The sequence below is a fragment of the Ochotona princeps genome, chromosome 8 (genome assembly GCF_030435755.1).
Source record: "Ochotona princeps isolate mOchPri1 chromosome 8, mOchPri1.hap1, whole genome shotgun sequence".
Classification (NCBI taxonomy): domain Eukaryota; kingdom Metazoa; phylum Chordata; class Mammalia; order Lagomorpha; family Ochotonidae; genus Ochotona; species Ochotona princeps.
In genome coordinates, this window is record NC_080839.1 from 26865420 (window position 1) to 26885366 (window position 19947).

The 19947-nt window shown below is 43.6% G+C and overlaps 1 protein-coding gene across 1 annotated transcript in view; it reads left to right on the plus strand.

Moving 5' to 3' along the window:
• Nucleotides 1–17858: 17858 nt before the first annotated feature.
• GTF2A1L (general transcription factor IIA subunit 1 like) overlaps nt 17859–19947 on the plus strand; it is a 75111-nt gene continuing 73022 nt past the window's right edge. The window contains exon 1 of the mRNA XM_004590659.3: nt 17859–17925. Within this exon, the coding sequence (XP_004590716.2) occupies nt 17905–17925 (21 nt within the window). The 5' untranslated portion in view covers nt 17859–17904. The remainder of the gene's footprint in view (nt 17926–19947) is intronic.

Genomic DNA, 19947 nt, shown 5'->3' on the forward strand with positions numbered 1-19947 from the left:
TGTTGAAACCGCAGGCTGTATTGGAGATTTGGAGGTGTCTGTGGCTTTGAATTATTAATCTTGATCCCTTACTGCATTGGTAAGTAATCCTTGGCTGTGTTTGGGTACCTGTTCTTTTGCCTGCCATATTATCATTTTGAAAATCTGTGTGTATTCTGGTGTGGGCTGCAAAGAAGCTATTTCTGCAGATAGTACATATTTTAGTGCGAGTCATGAAGACTTATTGCTTTTTGCTTGGTGGAATTCCTTTCAAGATGTGTTTGGAGTATTGGACACTACTTAAAATATTTATGTACATTAAAGATGAATTTTTAAAATTCATGAATACTGTTTTCCAAAAGTACAGAATTCAGGAATGTATTGTGATAAAGGATTATATGTAATCAACACAGGCTTCTTTGGAGTAGAAGTCTAAATCATATTATTATTTTATGCTAGTTCTGCTATTATGCTCTTTTATGCTAATCCTGCTTTATTTAGAGTATTTTTCTTTCAAAAATGAATACAGTGAAACATACTAGGTTATCCTAGAGTTCTAAGATGTGGCATTTTTATTCTTCAGAGTTAGCTGAAGGACTATAATTGTTTGATTTCTAATGAAAAGCCAATGGCATTCACAGCTATAGTTGTTTATGGTTTCCTTTTTAACATTTACAGTGAGAGAGCAGAATGTGCATTTTTGGAAATTTATATTTTAGGTAATTTTGGCCTGAAAAGCAAATGCTTCCCTGTGGTATTAATATACCTTCAATCTCTGTTGAACCTTAATTATGGCTAAGATCTCTTTCTCCATGTTCTACAGATGTTTTGAGTCAAAACTGGTATGAAGTTCTAACATGTATTGGTTGGCATACGGAGTTGATGTTGTATGTTTTATTTGCTTTTATATTAATTTTAACCTGTTCAAAAACCAACGAAGACTAACAGCTACGATGGTCTTTACCAACCGCAGATTTTATTACTTTTCATTACTTTACCATCACGGTAAACAATGCAATAGCCATAAGTTAAAATGAATCCGTCTTGCTCTTTTTAGCTTCACTCGATGCATTGCTCATAATATCACCTGTCTGCACCTTGTTGTGGATGCACAGGAGGGCAAATCCGTGCGGTGCCATTTCTCAAGATACTACCATCTTTCCGTATCATCTGGGATGGGCACCCTCAGGAGCGACTTCCATCTGCTCAGGAGCGACTTCCATCTGCTCAGAACCTGCACAGAGGTGGGCCGGTTCTGACACTGAGTCCCCAAACCCAAGGAAGTTCTCTGGCTTGGTGACTGCCCTGGCTTGCTGAGGGCACTTCCTGGCACCCTGCCAGAAAGGGAGCTGCAGTCTGATTGGAGTGAATTGGAGGCATATTCACACCTCCACATAAATTCAGCAGAAGGGCCAATGAGTCGCCCCTCAGGCTTCAGCGGTTGGCTGCGCTGCCAGAGTCTGTTACCCATGTGCTGCCGTGTGCGGATTCAGTGCTGAGAACAGAGTAGCACGGGGCCAAGTGAAGCCCCAAGACTTGAGGTTGTTCGGCTCTGCATAGGTCGATAGCATTAGCAGCGGGGTGCTGCTGCATAATTGTTAATTTGCACATCTATTAGGACCTTAAATATTCATTACTTAGTGATAAGTTAACATTCTGTGTAGGGAGAGGCTTCTTAATGCAGTTTTTTTCTGACCCTAGAAATGGCAGGAGGTCAGACATGACTACTGTGCTGTAAGTGAAAAATTGGGTCAGGTCCATTGAGAATAACCCATTAAGAAATAGAATCACCCATCACTGGAAGTTAATAGTGATCTTCAGAAAACTTTGGCTTTTGAGGGAGGGAGTGAGGGAGGAAGGGAGTTAGGTGTGAGGCAGACCTTGTCTGGGGTTTTGCTTTAGATCCCCACTGTAGGGGCTGACCGTTTTGGAGTTAGAGATTTGATTGACGCTGTGGCTGAGTGGCAGGGAGTTGGCTAATTCGTGATGTTCTTTGCTGTTCCGGTGGTTACCTTAGCAATCACAAGATCACATTAGCTGTGATAGTGCATTGTTTAGTTGATCCTTCTGTGCTTAAGTGTGCAGATCTGGGTTCCACGACATTTCATTTTCCTGTGGCAATTGTGTTTTTCAGTGTGAATAATGATATGCAAGAAAGATACTTTCCAACGTAAGAACAAGGGCTGGACTTTTTGACCTGATCTGTACAGGTTAGATGGCTCTAAGCTTTTCTGGATTTTCATTCCAGAGCTGTGCTCATGATGCGGCTTTTTTTTTTTTTTTCCTGATAAATTCAGTTAGGGAGCTTTCCTCAACAGTGGCTATTATGTTTTACTGCAACTATGATTTTTGTGTCTTATCAATACAAAGATAAAGCAGATGGAGCCTTAATAATCATGTAACAAAGTATTTTGTAGATTGCATATTGATTTTTCTAAAATTAAAGATGTATTTCATGTTATTCATGCTGTGCTGTGGACTTAATATCTTCTTTTGCAAGGTCTGGGGCTACTTTTTTGAAAGGTAGGAAATCAATTTCAACAACCTTAACCAAGTGACTCTCCATCAGGCCTTGGTACATGGCTTCACTACCAAGGAGTCAGTGAACAAGACATCTTGGCATGTGCTGGAAAAATCCCACCACCAAACTACAATTGATGAAATAATAAAGAATGACTTCTAAAAGAGGGTATCACCATGACTCATAAAGATATGAGTATATGCTTAAGATTTTGATTTAATTCATTATGTTGTAACGGGCATCAAAGAGACTTCAGAGTCAGAGCCTTATTTGGCAAGGAATTTGAAAATGAATTTGCAAGTTGATGCATAGTGGGTCTCTACCGGACAATAACTAACAATCCTTGCTTCCCTAACACAGTGAATTTGCTTTTCTGTGGACACCATGTCATGTGCATTATCTGCAGGTATGAAGATTCAGACACAACGAGGTGACTGACCCCGTGGAAGCCTGAGCTACACAGGACTTCTCACCTTTGCCCTGACACCAGGACACACTGTGTCCACAGCAGAGTTCTGTGGTTTTCCCACTTGAGCCAGTAGTCTAGTAGCACTAAAGAAATAATGTGCACTTATTGGTAAAGTTTAAAAGTGTAGAAAACTGTCTTTACATGATTGTTTTGGAAATGTGTTTCGTGCGAGGAGTGTGTATCTGGAGTCTGATGGGGTGGGGGAGATGAACACGTGCCTGATAGCCACCCTCCTGAGGGACACAGTCAGTGGGAAGCAAAGATTGAGAAGCAGAGGCTGGGAAGGCTGGGAGGGGGTGTGGTGGGAGTAGGCAGTGGAATCCAGCAGAAGTCAGACGGAGGTTGTGGGCTCTGGGCTTCCACAGAAGAGACTGTGATGAAGGAAGTGGAAGGCCACTTGCCCAGTGTGTTTGGCCTATGCTGCATGTGTCTGTGGAAACACTGCACTATAACCCGTAAAGTGTGCAAGTATTTCATGTCCAGCCAAAACTGAACGAGTGAAAGGAAGAATTAAAATTGAAATAGTTTTTGAAGATCTGTCTTGTGTTTAAATTTTTATTTATCTGTTTAAGTTAGTATTTCTTTTTTTTTTTTTTTTTTTTAAAGATTTATTCATTTTATTACAGCCAGATATACAGAGAGGAGGAGAGACAGAGAGGAAGATCTTCCGTCCGATGATTCACTCCCCAAGTGAGCCTCAACGGGCCGGTACGCGCCGATCTGAAGCCGGGAACCTCTTCCGGGTCTCCCACACGGGTGCAGTGTCCCAATGCATTGGGTCGTCCTCAACTGCTTTCCCAGGCCACAAGCAGGGAGCTGGATGGGAAGTGGAGCTGCCGGGATTAGAACCGGCGCCCATATGGGATCCCGGGGCGTTCAAGGCGAGGACTTTAGCCGCTAGGCCACGCCGCCGGGCCCTTAAGTTAGTATTTCAAGGCCACATCTCCAGGCACTGTCTTAGCCCTTGCTGCTGTTAATTAAATGTGGTCCAGTTAAGAGCAGCAGGAGACACAGTGGTCCAGACCAGCATGTGTGTAACGGCATTCCTCCCTGGCTATCAACTCTCCCTGTCTCAGTTCCACTCAGACCTCCCTGACACATGGAGATTTTGATTGTCCCACACCCTTCCTGTCCTCTGTAACGACTTCATTCCCAGGACCTTTGTGGGCCTTTTCCAGGGTTCTGAAGCATAGGACCTTGAAGCATGTCTGGCTGAACCATCTGCCAGTGGTTACCTTTCCTAATGGCCATTTCATGGCACTCAGCCTAATTACCTGCCCGTTTCTTTGGGTAATGCAAAACAAGGTCTTTTCTTGTTTCGAATATTAATAAGTCCCTGCTTAGCACCAGCATCAAAATATGGATTTGGCTATGGTTAATTTTTGAAGCAAGTCAGACTTGCTGGTTAGGAAGCAAATAGTTGAGTTTACAGAAAAATATCATGTGCAGATGAAACTGTGCCTTTAAAATCACATTCCACCTGTAAGGAAAAGGAAAGCCGATTAAGAGTAATCGCCCCATGTTTTAAAACATTGGAATTCGTTTCCATGAGGCTTTCTAGGGGAAGAAGTGCAAAGCACCCTGCTGCCTCAGGATGCTACTTGCCGTTCATGTATGAAGGATCTTCAGAAAAGTTCGTGGAACACATGTATTATGAAAAACATTTCAAAATTATTTCATGTTAAACTAAGTGTATCATTTGATCCCAATTTTCATGAACTTTTTGGGAACACCTTTGTATCTTGCACAACAGCCTTTCAAACCCTATAGGCAAGAATGGATTATTCCAATAAACAAGTGTGTGGTATTAACATTTTCCTGAGACGCCCCCTTTTGTACCACCTTCCTGAAGTTGCCCTGGATTCTCAGAAACGGAGCTTGCAGTACAGGCTTTGAACAGAAGAGGGTGCTCTCAGGCAAGCGGCTGCTACCCAGAGCTGAAAAACGGCTTTAGAATTTGGTAGTGCTTGTATGATGATTAATAAAACATCTTGAGGGCACTTTTTAAAGCGCTTCAAAGCATTGTAAGTCCAGTGGAGTATAATTAAAATTAATGCAGTAGGCAAGCACTTTAAAGTATTTTAATTCCTTGTCTAAAATGCTGTTGATAACTTCTACTCATCCCAAAGATTTTAAATACCATGCTTACCTCTAAGCATGCCTAACTTAAAAAAAAAAAGCCAGAATGATAGTGCCTTTATTCTTCACAGATTCCAAAGAAACATTTCTAATGAGAGTTAATAAACGCTAAATCTCTTTGCTTTAAAAGATTTATAAAGAATTAAAATTAATCCATTCTGTTTTGATATGGATCAAGGTCAATGTAGTTTCTTAAAAGCTGCCGGCCAGGATTGTGTTTTCAGATTCACAGAGAGGAGTGAGTGAACATGTGTTTGCAAAGAGAATATTCTACGCCGTGTTGGCCCAGGCACGAGCCTTTGCCCTGCTTCACTCCCCAGAAAGCCGTAACAAACACGGTTCCTTTCAAGATAGTCTTTTACTCTTTTCCCAGAAATCTGCTTGCCTGCATTGATATTGTCATTCTTTTGTCAGGACTAAGAGTGTTACGTTACGTGTGAAAGTCTGAGTGTAGCGGAACACCAAAGGCATGTCCACGTCCTGAGGTGAAGACTGGCTGTCACGGTTGGACCCTGTAAATCAGCTCAAGATCCTGTGTCAGTCCAGCTAACGGCCTTGCCGGCCGTGCTCCCGGTGATGGAGTGCTCATCCTATGCCTGTAGTTCACTACGCACTGGGGGATGAGCACCAACAACAGTGCATTTCTGCTTTTCAGACGGTTCTTAAGAAGATACCAGACAATAGAGAGATGTAAAGTTGTGATCATGGCTATGCAGAAACATAAAGCGAGGTAAGGACACAAAGAATCTTAGATGAAAGTTGCTGCAGCTGCCAGGTGAGATGATGATCTAGCAAAGAGCTCAGAGGCCATTCGAGTCCCCGTGGGAAGAGCGTGTCCAGCAGAGGGCGCTGCTGGCACACAGGTGCTGAACAGGGTGCTCGGCCTGCAGGAGGAAGGTCCAGGCCGGCAGGTGGCGCTGGGTAGCTGGAAGGGAACAGGCCAGTGGGTGGAGGAAACTGGAGGATGGGGAGGACTCAGGTTGTGGGCAGACCATGCAGGCCTGGGTAGGCCGTGGTACCGACTTCGGATTCTATTCCGAAGGAATGGGAGCCCCTAACAAACTTTATGCAAAGTAGTGGCAGGAGTTTGTATGTAAAGGTGATTGTGTGGAGATTAGAAGCGCACGAGTAGTGGCCCAAGCAGAGGGAGCTGTTACCCGGCAGCTGCACTAACCCAGGGTTTCTTAGTATGTTCCAGCTGCTGAAAAGTGCCTCAGACTGGGTGGTTTATATGAACAATGCAAATTTATTTTTTCTCACTTCCAGAGGTTGGGCAGTCCAAACTCAAGGCCTAGCAGATTGTTAGATGACGATTCATTCCTTATTTTGTGTCCTCACATGGAGGAAGGAACAAAAGGGCCCCCCTCCAGTCCCTCCTATAAGGGCATCACATCCATTCCTAGGGGCAAAGCTCTCACGACTTCCCAAAGGCTTCATCCTTCATCCTGTCACCTCTGACATAGGCTTCCAGAGGAGTTTGGAGGGGGTGGGCAGGGGGAGGCACAGGTATTCAGACCAGTGCACCTCGTGAGAGCAGTAGGGACATACGATGAGAGATGGTTGGATTTAGAACATCCTGGGAATACAGAACCAATTTTGTGTGTGCAGGTGCATTGAATGCAGATTATGAAAGAATGTGACTAAGGATGATTTCCAAAGGTTTGCCCTGGGCCACTGAAGGAGGGAACTGTCTTTTATGGTGGAGGGGAAGGCTGTTGTACTAGCAGGTTTGGGGAGACTAAGATCAGGAATTCAAGTTTGGATGTGCTGAGAGGGCTGTTAGACTTCCAAGTGGAGTTGTAGAGCAGGGACTGGTAGCACAAGGCAGGAAAAAGGTGGGCTGCAGTGTGTCTTACAGAGAACATGCGGGGTGCTTGGGATCACCCAGGAGTGGACAGAAAGAACAGAAGCCGGCCCAGCGCGGTAGCCTAGCGGCTAAAGTCCTTGCCTTGTTTGCACCGGGATCCCATATGGGCACTGTTTCTTATCCTGGTGGCCCTGCTTCCCACCAAGCTCCCTGCTGTGGTCTGGGAAAGCAGTCGAGGACAGCCCAGGGCCTTGGACCCCGTACCTGCGTGGGAAACCAGGAAGTGACTCTGAGCTCCTGGCTTCAGCTCAGCTCAGCTCTGGCTGTTGCAACCACTTGGGGAGTGAATCTCTCTGTATATCTGGTTTTCCAATAAAAAATATTGAAAACAAAACCAAAGGACTGAACCGGAATGAGAATTTAGCTCGTAGGCTTCTTGAAGTTTAGAGGACAAGAAAGTAAGGATAAGGTCATGATTGAAAGGGCCCGAGGAGGAGTGGCCGGAGTAGAATGGATCCCAGAGGCCAAGTAGAAAAGGTTGTTATCAGCTGCTGGTAAGTAGGACAAGGGCTCAGAATTGGCCCCTGGATGCAGCAACATGGAAATCAGCGACTGTGACAGTCCATGGAGTGATGGCAGTGGAGCCACGCCAAGCAGGTAGGGAGGCCATGAGTAGATGGATGGCTCTGTAGGGACCGAACATGAAACTTCCTTCTCTTCCCTTTGGCTCTGGCTGGCCTCAGAGTTAAAATCAGTAACACCAGTTAATAGGAGAAAAGCAAGCACATTTTACTTAATATTTATACACATTAAATGCAGCCTTCAAAAAAGAAAATGAAGATTAATATGCCATTAGGCCTTATCGTTTTTTATATAAAGAACAGTAAATGTGAGGATGTGATGTGTCAATGGGACTTGGGGGCTAGGGACATTAAATTTTAGCATAGCAAGTAGGAAATATGTGGGGAAACTCACTGGAATATAATATAGGTTTGTTTGTACTGGTCCGTTTTGGTGTCAACTTTTAGTCTCTTGTGGTATGAATGTTCTCTTTCTAGCATGGGGAAGTTTCATGGGAAATTTTCTGACCTGCTTCTGAGAAGAAGGAGAAGGCCAGAGAGTCCCTGCTGTTTACCTGTGGCACCAGCTTAGAATAATCAGTGTGCCAAAGCGGTATATTTTGGAGTGGTATGTCCTTAAGCTCTTTTGAGAAGGGCCTTTTTTTTTTTTTTTTTTTTTTTTTACAATTGTTAAAACTCATTTTTATTTGAAGAGCTGAGTTTCAGAGAGAAAAGAAGAGACACAGGCCATCCATCTAATGGTTCACTCTCTAAGTGCCCACAATGGCTGGAAGTGGGCCTGTCTTAAAGATCCAGGAGCTTCACTGGGTCTCCTACCTGGATGCATGGCTCCAAGCACTTGGGCACATTAGCTAGGAGCTGGATTAGAAGTGGAGCAGCCAGGACACAAACTGGCACCCGTGTGGGATGCTGGTGCCATAGGCAGGGGCGGCTTAACCTACTATACCAAGGCACCGGCCCCTCTCTTGAGCAATTTTGTTATAAATCTGAACATTGGGGTAATAGCTGATGAAGATGAGATTTTTCTTTGAAAGGAGAGAGGTCATAATGCAATTAAAGCAATTACAATTAAACATTTATTTTCATTTTATTCGAAAGGCAGAAACACAGGAGGTGGCATGGCAGTGGGGGAAAGAGAATGTTCCATTGCTGACTCCCCAGAAGCCTCCAATGGCTAGGGCTGAACCGAGTCCAAGTGGGGGGCTGGGAGTTCCAGTCAGGTCTCCCACACGGGCAACAGCAAGCCAGCTCCTTGAGCCGTCATGTGTTGCCAGAGTCTGTGTCAAGTGGGAGGCAGGAGTCAGAGGTGGAGCACAAACCCAGGTCGTCTGATATGGGAAAGCAGCCATGCTCGCCGCTGGTACCACCAGCACGTGTCCTCTGCTATGGAATACAGGCCCAGTGCCCACTCCCACAGAAACTTACCTTTGCATTACATTTTTCCACAACTTTTCTTCAAGAGTTTTTTTGTTTTTGTTTTTTAAGATACGTTTGTTTGAAAGGCAGAGTTTTATACAGAGAGGGCAAGACAGAGGGGGGGGGGGAGAGAGAGAAACAGAGAGTTCTTCCATCCACTGGTTCACTCTTCAAATGGCTGAGCCAACCCAACTCCAGGAACCAGGAGCTACTGCCAAGGACTTGGGCCGTCGTTCACTGCTTTCCCAGGCCATCAGCAGAGAGCCGGATCAGAAGTGGAGCAACTGGGATACGAACTGGCATCCTAATGGGATATCAGTACCAGAGAGCAGAGAATTAGTGTGCTATGTCACCTCGCCTGTCCTACAAACTTGTATTTTTTTTTTTAAGATTTATTTACTTTCAAGGCAGTTACAAAGAGAGAGAGAGGAACACACACACATATTTTAGCCACTGTTCCCTCACCAAATGTCTGTAAGAGCTGGTAATGGGCCAGGCCAAGGCCAGGACCCACGAGTTTCTTTGGGTCCTCCAGTGCGGGCTTCCCAGGTGGGTGCAGAGACCCAAGCACTCTGGCCATCTTTTGCTGCTTTCCAAGGTTATTAGCAGGGAGCTGGATCAGAAGTGGAGCAGCCAGGATTCGGAGCAGCGCTGCTGCGAGATGCTGGCACTTCAGGCAGAGGCTTAATCTACTGAGCCACAGTGCTAGCCCCTCCACAAGCTTCTGAAATACCTATGTATGTGTGGTGTTGTATGCATTAAATGTTTCAAAGTGAATTTAGTTATTGCTTTCATCACTTCCTGTTTCATTTTTAATACTTTTATTTGTGGTGATTCACTTGATTTATATCTTGGTTTTTGATGTGGGAGTCTCATTTGTTATGGAATTCAAAATAATTCTGAAGCAGTTGCTGGTTTCACAGTCTTGAGACTGCCAATAGATTCCTGCGGGATAAAAAAGCACCAGATTTTTTCCATCAGTTTTACAGCTATTTGACAGTTTGAACTTTATTATAATCTGATATGGAAATGTTCTTTGTCAATGCTAAGTGAATCAAAACAGTGAAAGGATTTATAAAGGGTACCCATTAAGCCACTGCCAAGTCATGCTAAGGTAGTATTTTCTTGATTTATTGTTTAGTTTTAAAACTTTCTTATGGCTAAAATAGATACGGTTAAGCTTCCTCTTGGGACACTTGCATCCCATCTTACTGGCTGACTGCTTCTGCGTCTAGTTCCCTGCAGGCAGCAGGGCATGGCTTGCTGCTTGGGCTCCTGTCGCTCACACGGGAGGTGGAGGTTGAGTCCACAGCTCCTTAACTTTGGCGTGGCCCAGCATGGAAGTGAATCAGCAGAAGGAGTTCTCTGTCGTCTCTCCACATTTCAAATAAGTACAAGAAATGTATTAACATAAAAAGATGATCCAAGTAGGAGTTGATGAATCCTATGATTTATTGGCATATAACGAGAGTTTTTCTTCATCATGTTGGAAGAGGGGAGGAATATCATGAACGCTGCTCAGCGACAGAAGAGGTGCATGACTGCCCGGATGCTGCGTTAGGATGGCGGCTGACTGCTGTGGGAAGTAGTCTAACTCAAGCGTGAAGTGTGTCCTATGAGATGGCTCGATTGACCCGGCAGAGGTCTGTGCTGACACCCGAGGGAGGCCCCTGCACCCTGTCAGTGCTGGCTGCTGAGGTGCCCGACAGGACCCCGAGGCTAACAGCTCGGCCTCACAGAGCTCAGGTTCTTGACTGGCCATCTTCAGGGAGCTGGCTGGTGCAGAGCTGCCTGCCACCGCCTGTGATCTCAGAGTGTGTGTCAAACTGTGAGATTGACATGGATTTTCAGGTCAATAGCTCACCTGTGTGGCCTGAGCAGGTAAAGTCGACCCTTCTTGAAGGGAGGTTCTCCCCACTCACACAGCAAGCTAGAAGTATTTTTGACAAATTTCAAAGTGAGGTAGCAAGGAAACTTCAAAAATCAGGTAGAAGAGTCAAGTTCAATTTAAAAATACAATTATTCAAATACAGTGAACATTTCTTATACAAAGTTATCGAATAAAAATGCATCAAAATGTATCTTGCAATTCATGCTTCATTTTACTCTTCTAGAATTAAAGGCAAAAATGAAAACTCAAATGGCCACTCAGAATGACAGACCTGAAGTAACTTGTCATATTTCTTCATCTTTACTGTCACTGATTGTTATAAACCTATGGTTTAAACCCCCAAAATATGCAGCTCCCAGAGGGATGGAGACACAAATCACACCTGAAATGGATTGGAGCCATTCTGGAAAATTAGGAATCCCCCACTGGAGTATGTATGTCTGTGGCCATGTGTGCCAGGGACCCAACTTCATGACTGGAGCAGTTAAAATTAATGTCAGGTAAACACAATTCTTGCTAAACACCAAGACATTCAAAATATGCTGATTTGAGTCTTTCAGCTGCAATATTAATACTGAACCATAATTGTAGTGGTTGTTTTAAATGTACAACAATAGAAAAATTGAGGGGGAGGTGGACTATTTCATTGTGGACATTGCTTAGAACTGTCGGCATGTGGTGATAATCAAAAGCAGAGCGTCAGTTCCTTGTTGTATCATCGTGCTAACTGCTCAGCAACAATGCATCCCATTACTGTTTCTGCCCAGGGCTGCCTGCCTGCATTCCCGTTGCTTGGCGGCACATCACTGCTTGGTGGATATTTCTGCAGAAGGGCAGTCATCTGTGAATGCAAGGAAAATGAATGACGTAAGCAACAGAGTGGATTGCTAAGACCGTGTCTCTAATCTCTGAGAAGATGAGAGGAGATGGCAGTCAAGTCCATGAGGCTGGCTTAAAGCACAGGCGGTTCACTCCTGCAAGGGGAAACAGTGTATGGGGGCAGGCAAACACAGGTTTTTTCCCCCCTACCCACCCCAAGTATCATTTCTTAGTTTCTTTTCCAGAATTGGAACTGGATTCTGTTCTGTCACCAGAGGTTCCCACGTCTTTCAGGATCTTTACAATTGACTGACTGCAATTTTATTCTCCCGTAAGCTTGGGTCACATCTTTCAGTATGCTTCCTGCTGGTGTCCATTCTGAATACCGATTTTGCTGACCCAAACGAGGGTGTTGTCATGATTTTGAGAGCAAGATTGTGCGACCCTTCCTCCCGTCCTTCACCCCTCCCGCAGGGTTAAGGTGGCTCCTTTCTCTGCTTGTTTCCAGTCTCCCAGGAAGATGCTACTGGTCCACAAGCTGCTGGGTGTGGGTGGGAGGTGACACCTTGCCGCTGCGCCTGTCCTTTGCTGCACAGCTTTATTTTGATATTTTCACACTGCTTAGAGAAAATTCTCCCCAAAGGTCCTCAAGAGCCATGAAAAGGATGAGGAAAGAGCATCTTTGAACAGTGCCATTGTTAAATGCCAAGAGCCTGCCTCTCCAGTGAATAATTTTGAGATATTCTGAAACACTTTTCAAAAGGTTTGCTAAGTACCCATTGCGAAAAAGGACAGATACTATATTCAACTCCCGCTGGGATCAGAGATGGCCTTGGGTGAAACTGCGAAGTCGACAAGGCTTGCAGCTCTTTTGCCATGGCCTTTTCCTCCGGCGGTGGATGCTCCTGACTCCCTTCCCGATACCTCCCCCAGGCTCTGAGGTCTCTTTCTCTCTGCTTTATGTGACTGAATGCTATAGCAAAGTCATGCTGAGCTTGGCATTCTTCCCTGTGAATGTTGCTTCTGCTGCAGGTTCTTCAGAGAGTTCCTTGGACTCCCATAGCTCACGTACCATTAACCACAGTTCTGCCTCCACTGTGGCCACCCCTGCCCACCCGACCCATGCAGCCAATGGGGATGCATCATCTGGTGCTCCTTACCAGTGAGCCTTAGCTTTTGCCACAACTCCTTGTTCTCCATCCCATGACCAAACTGAACCACTCATGTTCCCTGAGAATCATCATATTCTCAAGGCTCAAGCTTCGGCTGGCAGAGGTGCTCTCTTCCTGGAATGTTCTTCCTTGGTCTGTCCTTTGGCAGGTCTCAGGAGAGGAGTCTTTGCCCATGAAGCTTTTCTCTGCCCCCTCCTCCCATTTAGGTTGGGTGACCCTGATAAGAAATTTTTAGTACTAATTCCATCCCATTGTAACTGTGTTCTTCTTCCTCTCTATGCTGTCCAGGTTGTAGCTTGGAGTGACTCCATCTCTCATTTTCTGGGAAGAGGCTCACAGACAAGACTGGTGGCAGGTGAAGGTAGCAACACTGCCAGGGGGTAGGAACTGCATCCTTGCCTGGTACTTAGGCTCCATGTGTTAGATAAAACACATTTTATAAGTGAATTGTAGGATGAATTGGGATCAAGACACTCCTGCTCCCAATGGTAGTCTAATCTACCCACTCCCAAAAAAGAGGCTAGAAATTCCAGTCTACCAATAAATTCAAATCAATAACACCTAGTGGGCCCTTTGCATATTTGAGGTACTATGCTAGGAACTCATGAAGTATATTAAGATGAATAATACACAGCCACAGTCCTCAAGAAATTGAAATGTTTCACACTTTGGGTTACAAATGTACTTTTCTTGATAAGCACACACTCATTTTCATGGAGCTGAGAAGATTAAAATGTCTGTCTTAGATTTTGATTTAATCTTTGTTTAGAAAAGCTGTCGAGAGTAGAGCGGACTTGTAAGCATCTTTGATGTGCCAGGGACCGAATTTTCTCATTTAGTGTTGGCTCTTATCTGTCTTTTGTTAGAGGTGTCTAAGAGCCATTTTGTGGCTGCTGAAGATGTTCTCCTGTACTTGAAACAATGCCAGGCCCTTAATTTTTTCGCCTTGTGTATCTAAGAATAAAATGTAATCCCAAGTGGAAAGATCTCCTCAGATATGGAATCACTCGTTAGCATACCAAAAGTAAACAAGTTGTGGTGAGCAACCTTGTTATGTGGCCAGGGCAAGGCTAGGTACTACAGTTTGGGGAACAAGTAGAACTGTTCCTATCAAAGGGAATTTATATCGATGGGGCTACAAAGTCCAAGCAAAAATGCAGTTTCAAGCAGCGGTGACAGGTGTAAGTGGGGCTGCAGTGATCTGCGGTGTCTGCAGGGATGAGAATGGTTCTTTCGTGGTCCTTTGACTGGAAGGGAAAAGCTTCGCTTGTCTGTGTCTTTGTTATTTTGGGGCAGAGCGATTGTTGAGCATCCCACCTGGGATCAAACAGAAGCAGGGGACTCACCGCTGCGTCGTTCTTTTGGTCCTGAGGTCCCTAACTGGTCAGTTCTCTCCGCCTTCTAGCATCATCTTAGCTTTGCTTTCAATGGAATGTCCAGCATTTTGAGCTATGCTTAGTGTAAGAAATAGAAGTATAGTATTCTGTGTTGTACCTACCTGTCTTGATATATGAAACACCTAAGGCAGCAACACAGAATATTTAACATCCAGCCATTCAACTCCCTCCCAATGAAACAAATTAAGAAAAGCAAAACATCATTATGGTGGGAGCAAAACTGATTGGTTCTCTTCCAATCACACAGCCTTAAGTTCAGACTATGGATCTTTATCTCCATCTTCTTTAAATGGAAATTTAGGTTGCAGGATTAACGGAAGACAATGAATATTATCCTTGCTAATATTTCATGTCCCTGTATGATTGTGATTATACACGTTATGATTAAAGAAATGAAAATGTAATCATTTGTGAGCCAGGAAATTACTGTATCCTTATCAAGACCCTGAGGAGAATGTTAAAAAGTAGAGAAGGGAAAAATAGCGTTGGAAATCACCCTGCATACTGTCTCTGAGCTAATTATGATCAGTAACTTCCATAAGTACAGGATATATATACATTTTTTTGAATATCAAGACACACGAAACAGGCAGCAAACAATGTGCTTATTAATAGTGTCCCGTTGTATGGCAGAGTTGCCAGGCGGCCATAACGTTGCTTGCCCTGGACACTGTCACTGACATTTTATTGGGGTGGAGACAGGGATTCAGCTTGGTGGAATAGCAACTAAATATTCAAGTAATGCAGGTTAATTTCTGAATTGTATTAGAAAACGGGAACTGCTACAAAACTGCAGAGAAAAAACAAATCAGAACTGCTAGCATCGTATCCATTTCAGAATTACAGGGCACAGCTGAGATGATCTGTATTTTCCTTTTCCGGAAGACGTGAGGATGAAGCAGAGCTGGAGAAACACGATGCCACTGGCTTTGGTGTTTTGCTTGTGAAATGTTCAGAAACTAATTATGAATATTGGCTGCCTTAAGCCATATGCTCAAACATGTATGTTTTTTCCTTATTGGTAAATATGTTTGAGGTCTATACAATTACTGAACATTCTGCATTAGATTATAAAGTTTAATATGTGAAGGGCCATGCGATAGCTAAAAAATGTGCTTTAAGTGTTCCTATTTGAAATAAAAAGGGACTTTCTAGAGGCACCTTTTCTCCCAATCTGCAAACTGAAGTTGTTTCTTCATATTTGGAATAGTATCACTGAAACCTCCAGGCCAAAGGAATGGGGACGAACAGAATGCCAAGATATTAGTCTGATTATTAACATTTGCTTAAACATGATGGTTGCCAATGTTTTATGCAATGAATGTTATCCTCTCTATAAAAAGGCAGGAGGAAAGGAAAGCCCAGTGCTGTACCTATGACAGGTGCTTGGGGAAGAGCTCTATGGCCTGGTGCCATAAATTTCAAAGAAGTAGGTACTCAGATAAGGATCGAAGCTCAGCATTCAGTTCTGTTGTTCCGTACTACTAGCACAAAAAGGAGTCCCTGCAAAATTGCCTCACTGAGGCTATGGGATCTTAAAATTTCAATTTTAGTAACAGAAGTGCTTTTGTGTATGCAAGACATTTCCCCTTTGAGCTAGGAAACTTGATGAGAGAAATGTGACCATTACATGGCTGTAATAGTCTGCTCATTTTGTGAAAATCTTGGGCCAAAACTGTCAAACATTGGTCTATACAGACTCACCTTTCACATGCTTTTGTGCTGATGAGGATGCTTAAGACATTTTAAACATTGCGATTACACCAGGCACAGTCTGCTCAGAGAATGGGTCCTGTAGCAGTTATCTCAGGACGTACAGCCAATTCCTCCCACATTTAATCACTAAAAATGGCAAATATTTATTATCTGACATAGTGTTTGAGCATTAGGAATCTCTAAGATACTTAGAAAACAGTCCTGGCTTGAGATCTTTCACAGACATGCTGGTGTGCTGTCAAGGAGGTGTGAACCCAGCGGATCAGCTGGGGAAGGGACCTCTTCCAGGCTTAGGAGATTGCCTGCCAATTTTGACACTTGCTCACAACGGGCTAGAGTGTCAGTTCCTTACCACAGGGACCTTTCCCCATGATACCTGAATGTCTGCATGATGTGACGGCTGGCTTCCTCCCAAGTTAACAATCTGGGAAACAGAAAGAACCCAAGAAAGAATCCACAGTTGTTCCTAACCTTGTCTCAGGAGTGATGCATCCTTGTGTCTGCCTTATCCCATTGGTCGATTGACAGACCAAGGTGTGATGTAGGAGGAGCAAATCCCAGACAGGGAATAGCAGGAGGCAGGGGTCAACTGCAGGTCATTGCCAAACATGGCAATAAGGCCACAGCAGATTTTTCCACTTGTAGTCACCCGGAATGTGGCTTTATGAATATGTCCTTCAATGTTCATTATTATTGGGAAGGTTTTGCAACCGAGCCAGTGAGTGACCGTTCAGATAGACCCCAAGTGGCAAATATAAAGTTGCTGACACTTCTCTGCCAATGTAGCATCATGTTGCTAAGCCTGCATACATTAAGTTTACTGAGATGAAAACTCAACTGTTACCCACATTTTTATGGGTACTGATGTCCAAAGTTAATTTAAAAAATATACATGGTTTACAGTATAGCTCCAAGAAGGGCACAATAAATATATATAACAAAGTCAAGTAAAACTGTATGCTGTCACAAAAAGGGTAATTACCAATCCTATACATTTAGGAATGAAGTCTTACAACCTTGCTATGAAAAAGATGGAAAATAAGATGCCTTTCAGCTTTCTTATTTCCCAGCTTGAATAATTTAATTGGATTTCATAATATCAGTAGGAATTGATGACTACTTTTCTCTTTTGGGTGAATAATAAGTCACTTTGAATACTCTTGGTGGTAAACTGCTAGATAGAGAGACAAAACCATTAAAAATTACTATGAACTTTTTAGATTTTTGTAGAAGAAATTTCCCACAGTTTTCAATTTAGGAAAGTTTTCTGAATAAATTATTTGCTTGAAACTCACAAACCATAAGGTACCTGACCCAGAGAAAGCGAAAACAGAAAGACAGGGTATAAATAGCGTTTCTGCACTTACATGCACAAATAAATACAGACAGCCAATTAAAAACCCCACAGGATTTTTAATCATCAAATTGGTTGACCATCTGCTTAGGGCAAGACCTATCTGCAGGCTAGACAGACTGCTTCAAAAGGCAGAGTGCTGGCAATAGATGACATCTTCCCTCTGCTACCTGTTGAGATCATCTGTCCCTACATGCACCCTTGAGTTTAGCTCGGTGGGTATGCCCCTAGATGCCCAGCCTTTCAGGGCAGGAAAGGAGTTACAGCTGGTCCAAAGATGGCAATTTCTGCCTGAGAAGGCAAAGTAGCCAGGCTGGTCTTGTCAAGCTGACCTTGCTTTCAGCCACCACTTTGCAGTTGCATTTTATCGTCAGATTCCCTTGGGGGGAGGCCTCAGGCACTAGTTTTTCTGTTTCCTTTTTTCCTTTCATTAGGATTACCTGAAGCGCATGTTAAGGTGACAGAGAAATGGGCCCCTGCTTCCCCAACCTCTTGCCCGTCTGGGTCCCGGGCCTAAAGTTGGCCCAACCCCGCTCCCGCCCCACTCCCGGCGTCCTCCGCGCCCGCCGCGCGCGTGCACCGCCGTTCAAAACGGCCCCGCGTGCTGCGCAGGCGCAGAGGGCCTGGCGCCGGAGCCGCCATCATGGCCAGCGTGAACCCGGTGGTAAGGGGGTGCGGGGTCTCCGTTGAGGGGGCTTCCCTGGGCGCTCGTTCTTGGCACTTGAGAGCGGTACTCCCTTTAGTGTTCTCTGGCTTCCAAACCCTCTGCTGTAAGGCCTGGGCCGTCTCCTGGAAGTCGGAACCTACCTCTCCTCAGAACAAGCGACCTTCCTTTCCCCGTTTTCACCCAAACATGATCTCAGTTGGGGTGTCAGAAGTGAGGCCTCACCTTTAACTCCTCTGATTTTCTGTTGAGAACATTCTCGAGTTCAGTTGTACTCCAATTCTTAGCTTTAGCCTGGTCTCTGTTGACGACGGCGCACTTTACTAACCTGAGGTGGCGTGAAGTACCAGTAACGTTGGTACTTCATGTTGCCTCAGCACGTATTTTTAGTGTCTTTTTTCGTAACTCCGATTTCCCCTGTCCTTTAGCACTTACATGCATAAGTGTGCCGCCTGCTACCTTTACCCTTCTACTCATAAGAGGTACCTAAACCTCACGGTGAGGATTTAGAAATGTACTGGCTAAATGGCTTTTGTGAGACCCTCTATATATCTTCAAAACCCGAATTAGAAAAAGAAAAGATTGCGTCTTTATTAGTTCATCTCAGGTGACTTCATATTTCCTAAAAAAACAAATGTGCCTGCTTAGATCTGTGTGGTGTTTTTTTTTAAGGTTCATGTACATGTTTATATACATATATACACACACGACAAGAGGGTCCAGTTTTCCAGACCCACGATTTTAATTATTATTATCCTTATGATGTGTCTTGAGGTATGTAAAGTACTTATACTTGGAGGTGAGCTTACTGGGGCTAACAATTTTTGCCAGATTAGAAAACTCCAAGGAGAGAGACTGTGTGTGTGTTTTAAAGGGGGAAGAAGTAAAGACGGACTCTTAGACTTTTCAGTTTTAATAAAGATAGGAAAAAGGGATATAAAATGCGAAGAATATTCACTTCCTATTTGGCTTTTGAAAAATTGTTTTCAATTTTTTTTGGCTATATATTATGTTTTGAGGGCAGATATTAAAGATGTTTTTAGCCGTAGGGATTTTTTCTGTAGCTTTACGTGTGCTCTCAATAGCTGGGACTAACACTGAAGCATCAATTTAGTATGCCTTTATCAGGACAAACCATTTTAGAAGAAACAACTAATCTCGGGGCACTTAGTCATGATGGATATGCTTATGAACAACCTATTATTTAAATGTTGGTGATTGGCCTATTAATAGGCTTACTCTGGATATTTAGAAAGATTAGTCTAAAATTTAGCTACTCTTGGCATGAACAGGATTATTTAGAGTATTTTCTGGGTAGTATTAAAAAAGCAATCCTAGAATGCCACAGTTTTCATTTTGGACTGATTTGAATCAACTAAATTTCTGAATTGCCACTACTCACCTAGCTTTGGCTAGGTCATTATTTTCAGCATGGTTTACATTGGCCTTTAAGGCAGGGGGCTGGGCTGCAGCACAGTTTTCATAGATTGGAATGCTTGAGTTGATTCCACGTGCCTGTTTTTCTATGGATGTAACTTTAGACAACCTGGGTAGAAATCTGCTTTATTTTATTACATGACCCGTTTTCACCAGGAAGTATTTTAGAGTGCTATTTGGTCTCTGCAGTGGAAGCTCATGGCAGAAGGAAGGGTAAGGTGTTTTATGCCCTAGGTTTCTGTTAGGAAATCCATTTTAGTGCCAATTGTACTTGAGAACGATTCAGAATAATTTTTGAACTGTATTTTGAAAGTGGGACAAGCTTTGATTATCCCTGTTTTATGGCTTGAAATTTATTCACATTTGTAGAAATAATACAGTGAGCCCTAAAAAAAAAGAGCGTTTTGGTCACTTTGAGTAAACAGGAAAGTGAAAATAGGTTTATTTCCAGCAGCTTTAAATTATTTTCCTTTTATATAAGAAGTTGGAAGGTTAAATACTGACAGTAGCCAAGTAACATAGCCATTACCATATATCTTTACAAGATTATGATTTCATTTTGTTGTAGCTGAATATTAATTCAAT